An 8408-nucleotide genomic window follows, 5' to 3' on the forward strand; every position below is an offset into this window, starting at 1 on the left:
CTGTGCTACGAGAACAAAGGCTATTTTTCTCCTGTAGTATTTATGTTTAGCGAAAATTGACCTCCAGCTTCTTACTGTACCACAGTTAAACAATATTGTTATGTACGTACACAGAAAAACGAAACTACGAAGCACTAGTGATCAGTTATCGAAAAATTGCTGATGAATGAAACAATACAGATTTGCGAAATTATGAACTATTCTTCCTTTCTCATGTGCTCTTGCGTCAAAATTGGTGCGAACTTCATGGACTTTCAAATCACACGAGGTGAAAGTTTCGAATTAACTATGATTCAGAGTACTAACTCTCTAGGTTTTATCTGAAAAAAGCTAGTTTTTTGAAAGCGTAGTAAAAGAAATTCCTGATCCAACTTCTTCTGAGCCTCGGTTACAAATGAGCCATCAAGCTCAACAGGAAGAAAAAATAAGGTGAACTGCAGATACTGTGACAAGCTACAAAAAGTCGATAAAAGCGTATGTACATTTATCCTATTTTATATGTACAGCATGCTCAATACACAACTTCAAAAGCAGACCATTGTAATAAACGGACTGTCAAATCCTTGGTTGTTATACATGTACGAATTGGCACCTGTCATCGGGAACTGAAGAGAAAACATCGGGAGAAGACGCAAAACAATACCACAAGAAATAAAATAGAAACGACTACAGAGAACTACGGTATTCCCATGAAAACAAACAATATCTAACAAGGCAATGCAGCAAATCAGTGTTGGTTCTGTCAGAATAATGTACAAAAATGTAACCTCCAATAAGTACGTAATAGAAGCACACGTTTCACTTAGGATTGTTGACCTGTTGCAGTAACTCAAACACTTGGTTAACTTTTTCGCGAATAAGACGAGTTTGAGTAACAATGCTGTAATAGAAATACATAAACTAACCAAATTCTAAAAAACAGCTCTAAAAAAAACATTTAGTCGCTAGAAAAATACCCACTTTGCTGGCCGCTTATAATACATCAATGCTTTTTGGAAAGTATTCTCGTCCAAATTGTTGGTTACCTGCATCCTTTCCATACAGTTCTAAAACAAAAACGCTCTATGTTATGAAGAGAAGAAAACGTATCGGTGATGTAAATGTGTCAACCATATATTCGTGAGGTAGGAATTAGTTCAGCGAAAGTAAAGGTAAAGGATTGTGGAGACTTCGTACATTTTAGATGAGATTTCAGGAAATTTCTCCACTTCTAATTACCTTCATTTCTTGGAAAGGCCTCTCAATAAGTCCAATGTAGTCATCAATATAGTTGCGGTACTTCGAAATTTCCGAAGATATATCCAGAACAAATCTGAAAAAAAAGAAATAATAGTGAGATGAGAACTACACAGTCGAGAAATATTCAAAGCACCAACCTAGCTGTTCTCAACAGCACTTTTACTACCGAATTTTTAGTGTTGTTACACAACTGAGCAGCTAAATCAGCTCTTCTTGCAATACATTGGTCGATAAGCTCTTTTTCGTATTGGAAAACTCCAACAGATGGATCATCGTTGAGAAGACCATTTAGTTCATCTTAAAGCCAAACCTCTCGTAATAAACAGAATGAGGCGAAACAATGATCAGCAAAAGCAATAGCAAAACGGACCTTCAACTCCAGGGATTTCAGCTGCCTCTAGTTCGATTCCATCTAGCTCAGACGAACATTCAGATGCTGATGTCAGCGACTGATTCAGAAAAGCTGTAAACTGACAAATGTGCGACAAACTGACAAATACCATACTTGTGCAATGATAAGAACAAATGAAGATGTAAACTACGCCTGAACGTCTTTTCTGCAGAAGACAGAAAATTTCGTTTACTTATAACGATAAACGAGTTTGTGAACTCATTCAGCACTGCTCACTTTTTGAGTTAGGAATAAATTCCTTTATGCACGAACATGTTCTATGAAATCCTTTCAACGCATCAAATGCAAATTTTAAGGGGAAAAAACTAAACAAACCTATGCATTTCTCCAGCTCCTTTGTGGCACGACCAGCCATTTCACATACACGACCCATTATGGTCTGCAAATTGATTTGAAACCCATTTTCGATGAATGGAATTCCGTGAAAGAAGAGGGAAATGCGAAAATAAAACACTCCATCTAACAAGGATTTCCAAGAAAAAAGCTAATGGGGAAGTTCGAAAAAGAATAAATATAAAAAACAGCAACGAGATCAAGCTGTCAGCAATGTATAAAACGACTAACCTTATCAGCAGCCTCGTTCAGAAATGGTAAAAGAGCGAAGGATTGCATTTTTGCGTAGATTGTGAAACGAATTGGCATCAACGTCTTTTCTCGAACGGTTTCGAGTTCACATTTTATCTGCAACACTGCCCTTGAGGTTAGCGCTAGATGAGCTACAACAAGGGATTCAGACTTACCCGTTCCAGTTGCACGCCCAAAATCTTTTTTGACATTTCGACTATTTCCAAAATTTTATCACAGTCGTTCAATGCGTCTCCTACTTGTGAATACATATCAGATCGCTTTCGAGAAGATTCGTCCCCATTTCTGTTCGCTCCTGTTTTTGTGGAGTGGCCTGTGATAGTCGAAATCGATAGCAATAACATCTGTGAATCATTTCAAAAATATGCAAACCTTTCTTGTCCTCAACTGTGCGCCACCATATCTTGGGAGTCCATGGAATATCAGCAAGTAACGGATAAAGAATTGGTGGACTTCTACAGCGAACTCGATCTTCTACGGGAGCAGCAAAAACAACCAGCTTATTCTCGTAAATTAAACGATATTCGACGCCATCCTTCAAGGAGAGTTCATCCTTGAGAGTTGGATAGTTCTGACTGCAAAATTTAGTTTAATTTACTGAAACACGTTGAAACACCTGCCATTTCCATTTGTGCTCCCGTGGAAGAAAGAAGTGCAGCTTACCTGAGAGTACATGCATAAAAAAGTAACCCGTTACCTGAAATGTAGCACATTCCGAAGGTCGCAATAGCTAAAGATATCCATTGACTCGATAGAAATAAATCCCTTCTCAACAGACTTTTCCAACGCTTCTACCATTTCGTCAAGAGACTTTAAAGTAGGTTCCCTACTGAAGAGCATGGCGATCAGTTTTGCAAGGCAATGACGGAACCATCTAAAATACTACGCTATGTATCTAGCCGGAAGCGCGAGGATATAAAAACAATCACACCAGACACAAAAAGCACAAGACCTTCGTTTATTTCTAAACCTGAGGGAAAAAACAATGTTTGACATGTATGGGTATTTCTCACACATGGATTATTTTGTTTTGTTGAAAGCGGCGCACCAAGAAATTGGCTATGTTCAGACACCTTCACTAAAACATAGGGTTAGGAATTATATCACAAGTATGAGGGCGATCATGGTTAATTCCTCCTGATTGTAACAAAATAACGATACAAACGCACGTAGATGTCCCAAAAATCTAGTCCTATCGCTCATAATTATACAGTCCTACTCATAGGAAGGTTGGTCTAATCTTACTACCAGTTTGTTGCTAAGTTCGACTGTATTGATAAGATACATGAATAACAAAAGGATCGTCTGTCAAAAAAAGAAGGAGATAATTCGGACAAGGGCATAAGTATAGTGTTGCGTCATTGCTTAAGTCCGGTCGTCTTCTTCTCGAAACTGGTAAGGAAAATATAGTAATGTAATAAATAAAGTCAAACACCATAATGGAATATTATTTCATGCTGAAAACCACCAACATAGAGTGGCAGTACTTCGGCAAAATGGCCATGTAAAAGTGCAAGACGACTTGAAGATCACATGACAGCTTCTTGCATAATTTTGAAAACAAATGAGGAATAAGACAAAAATAAAGATTATTTATTTCATATTATATAGTATAAAGTAGAGGAACATACTTTGGATACGAGGCATTCGGAATAGAATAACCGTACTTATACATGTATCGATTCGAATCATAGCTAACCCTATCAGCCGATATCGCACCTGCAATGCTGCTAAGAATGCATCTACTGGAAGTCGAAAACACAAAAAAAATCTCCACCTTCAGGCCGATTGTTTTCCGATACGGCGTGTGCATAAACATTGCTGTCTTTAGAATCCATGGGAAAAGGAGATTTTCCTGTTGCGACGAAATAGAAAGTGCAGCCGAGTGACCACAGATCGCATTGTTCCCTGGTATAATTCTCACGGGTTCTAGCCTGTCGGTTTGCATGAGCGTCTGCCATTGCTGGACACTAAACAGATTTCAATATGAGGTACCGAACTTTTAGAGAAATGGAGAATTCTGAAGAATTAATCTCCACATTTGGTTTGAATTGAAGCAATTATTGCCACAATGCTGATAATGATTATCATGGTCAGTCAGAGCCTCAGGAATTCTCCTCCAATTAACGTTCAAAAAGAACAGAAAATATCACAAAAATAATATACTCTGATGTAAATCGAAAACCCTTTATTTGAAGTGGAGCACTCACACGTTTTGCTACCAATAACAAGAGAAAAAACTACTACGCCCAAACTGTAGTCCGGTGAAAACAAAATATATGCAGAAAAAAAATTAGTTGAAATCGAAAAGGAGGCTGAAGGAGTATCAATTGAACATTATTCCCTGTGTGAAAACGTACGAACAAAATGCGGTGGAGCTAAGAGAATTTTAATTCATACATGATCAAACGGAGACACGAACACTGTCATATCTCACTGTCTTACAGTCCACATTAAAAGTCTCACCGTAGATGTAAGGCTAAGAATAAAAGGACTAACCAATGCATGTGGTGTACCCACTAGCGTTTGCATAACTCCACCCTCGTGAACGAAACTCGACACTCCCATGTCACAGAATTTGAACAAATACTGTGATCTGAAAGATTTTGACTTGATATGAATGGAGAACGTAATGAAAAAGAGGAGTAGACTAGGTCCGCCTGTAGTTCATACCTCCGGCCTTTTCGAGCACCGGGGAAAACAAGAATATTGAGATGTTTGATGTCTCGATGAGCAATTCCCCGGCTTTTCAACGTATTCAAAGCAGAAGCTGAATGCATGGTAAAAGTAAATGCACAAATCAAGCTCACCCAGGCAAAATTGGCTCTACAAACCTGAATCTACAAGAAGATCTATGATGATATCCTTAGGAAGGCCATGTACATGTCGGACCTGCTTCATAAGCTTGTCGAGTGAGAACAATGCACGTTCCATGGCAAACGAGAAGCGTTCGGGAGAGTGATCCGTTGCTTCCTTGTGTTGACTACCAACATACTAAGGACAACTCTCCAATAAATTCTAACAGAATTAGTAAATTTGATGGAGTCCGGCATGCTGCTTACCTTTACAATATTACGTGCACCTGCACATCGGCGATAAAATTCCACCTCTTTTCGTGCAGCCTGAATTTCTTTTGCATCTCGAGCGCATTTGACTGCAACACTTCTGCCAGACGAAGCCCTTCCCGAGTGGACCTGAAACGATAAAGAGTAATTTTCTCCTTTATCTACTGAAAGATAGCACAGTGTTGCAATGTAAAGTGAGGTCAAAACGACACGAGGAATGTACGCAATTGCGTACGCGGCTTCTCTCGAGGCGCTTCGGTGCAGCGCAGCGACTGAGCGTGGTGAAACCGTTGCTGGGACCACCCATCGCTGCAGTTTACGACTATCCCAACTCGGTTCCAACTGTTGTTTCCACCGAGCCGCTTCGAGCGCGTACGCAAATGCACCGCAACTACACTCAGGATTCATGTCGTTTTGACCCGACTATATCTTTGCTTGCCTATTTTACCAGTTTCACCAAATTTTTGCCAGTCTACTAGCTTTAGTTATGGTACGGTGTAGAAACGTTTGCTCAACCCTCGGGATGTATATTAACAATTAGATTCAAGTCTGATACCAACTTATCGACCCTGGGGAGATTAATTGTTTGGTTGGCACAAGGGTGGATTCGAACCTTCGATCGATCGTCCAGACGGCAGAATCTCTTATCGTCCGCGCTATATCAGCCGCTACGTATAAAAAAGGAACCTTTCACCTGAGTTCAAAAAATGCAGAACTCAGGAAAAAAAACTACACAACGACTAAACAATCAAATACTATAAACTAAACTAAACTAAACTAATATGTACTAAATCAATATTAGAAGCTGAGTAAACATTAACTAACTTAAGTAAACATTATCCATCAGAAAAGTTGACAAGTGTACAAATAGTACACTGGTAAAACATTCACACCGCAGCACCCTAATGTTCCTTGACACTTCACGAACTGAGACGTACTAGAACCTTCATCTTTATCTACAAAATCGACTACTCGTGCACACGACACGTGATCAGCGCTTACATTTAGTTTTTTCTTTGGGAAGTGAGAACCGTCTCATCTCCACTGCATCTATCTTGTGTAACTCCACAAATAACGGATCACCGAGCAACCAATGAACATTTGCATAATAATCACCATATCAGCTGAGAACAGTTATTTCATTCGACTGTTCCTTCAATCAAAACCAAACAGCTCAGTACTATTCCCTTATCCTAACAATCGCAGAAAAAAATGTATTCGAACTGGTACACTGGAAATTCCCCTCCTCGATATATCCCCAATATTTCACCCGCTTTTATCATGAAGATAATTATAGGTTTATATTAAAACACTAGATTTGAATGAAAGTCGACATGCACGCATCCACACTATTTGTTTTAAAAAACGACCAGAAAGAGCATTTCGCACGGCATGGATCAGTTTTCGATCAATCGGTTGAGGTATAGTCGGCTCAAAAAGACCTGGAGTTTGGTGCAGTTACGTAAGCGACTGCGCCTGAAGTGAGCGGCCGGTCTAACCGATGCGATCGAGGCGAAACCCTTGCTGATAGAGATCAGACTACCGCGATGAGTGGGACACTCAGTGGCGCCCTTATTTCTCGACGCTCTAACTTACTTTTTTCTCTTAGTGACTTTTGTTTACATGTCATAGATCCTCTAAGACTAATGCTTAGGCCTTAGGACCCCGATTGATTTGATCATTTACTTCGAGAAATAAGGGCGCCACTGAGTCCCCCCGCTATACTCTCAGCTACATTTTACCCGACACTTCAGGTCTTTCTGGCCATATGACATGTATTCTGTTTATACGTTCACGAAACCTCTTTCACGCCAGTACTTGGTAATAAATTAAGATTCGTCCTGGGTTACATGACTAATAGAAAACCTAGTCTGATTGGCACTAATATATTTAATCGCTAGGCTCAGATGGTGCAATAAAATGGGTGGTCCTCAAAGGCATGACTTAATGAAATTCATAAAGATTTTCGACAGCGTTTCGAGATCATCACTGCAATTGAATCGACTTATTCGTTTTCTTGGCAAAACTACGACACGAAACAGTACAAGATATTTCATACCAGGGCTCAACAACAAAGACCTGCCCGACTAAAAAGCCACAAAACGTCATGGCAATCGACTGACATAGGCGGAAAATTGCTGCTTCTTAAAGCGTATACATAAAATCGGGTCAAAACGACATGAATCACAGGTGTACTTGCAGTGCATTTGCGTACGCGCCAAAAAAAGCGCGGTGGACGCAGCAGTCAGGACCAAGTTGGAACAGTAGCAAACTGCAGCGATGGGTGGTTTAAGCAAGTGTTTCACCAAGCTCCTAGCCGCTGCGCTCCACCGAAGCGCTTCGAGAGAAGCCGCGTACGCAGTTGCGTACGTTCTTCGTGTCGCTTTGACCATACTTTATATAGAATACAGTCGAGTCAAAATGACATGAAGCACGGGCAGTTGCGTAAGCGGCTGCGCTCGAAGCGGTGCGGTGGAGATGACTTGATCGAGGTGGGACCATGGGGAACAGCAGATAGTTCTGGCCGTATCTAGGATTCTTAGACGATCACAACCGCTACGCTCCACCGCGCAACTTCTAGCGCAGACGCTTGTGCAACTGTCCGTGCTTCATGTCGTCTTGACCCAACTATTTCTTATATGTATGTCATATAGTCTGCAATTAATCACTGTAAATGCTGGCTTTTTGAGTGAAACTGTAGTGACGAGACTTGTCTGCGCAGATCGTTGAGTCACCAATACTACTCTGTTAACGCATTCGTTTCATCTCCAAATCAAGGTGTGAGATAAACTTAGTGGGGGCTGAACGAACGGAATGCACACTCTTTCACTCCCTGACGCACTCCCTCTCACTTCTCTGCAATCGAAGATGTAATCCTGGTTGAACACATTCAACCATAGAAATGAAAGGAATGTCAAAAATCTATGCAAATATTCACCAGACGATGTCATTGCTTTAAATCCGTGATGATGAATACAACTTGTCTCACAAACACCTTATTTCAATAGTCGTAAACGAAGATTAATGATTCTCACATTTCCGTATGCACCGCTGCCGATTTTTCTGCTGAAGTCAATTGTGTACTCTTCGCCATGTTGAGAGATCAT

General features: G+C 40.3%; 1 protein-coding gene across 1 annotated transcript; it reads right to left on the reverse strand.

Annotated features, from left to right (window-relative positions):
- Positions 1-798: 798 nt before the first annotated feature.
- On the reverse strand, positions 799-8408 carry RB195_009326 (uncharacterized protein; the record flags this gene model as incomplete). Its single annotated transcript, XM_064189835.1, has 17 exons — positions 799-880; positions 961-1046; positions 1219-1312; positions 1377-1536; positions 1610-1702; positions 1967-2030; positions 2216-2332; positions 2392-2549; positions 2609-2811; positions 2934-3110; positions 3868-3955; positions 4014-4206; positions 4736-4832; positions 4910-5006; positions 5071-5230; positions 5299-5430; positions 8337-8408. The coding sequence occupies 17 exons, from the start codon at positions 8406-8408 to the stop codon at positions 799-801; spliced, it is 2073 nt and encodes a 690-aa protein (XP_064047418.1).

The sequence above is a fragment of the Necator americanus genome, chromosome III, assembly GCF_031761385.1.
Source record: "Necator americanus strain Aroian chromosome III, whole genome shotgun sequence".
Classification (NCBI taxonomy): Eukaryota; Metazoa; Nematoda; class Chromadorea; order Rhabditida; family Ancylostomatidae; genus Necator; species Necator americanus.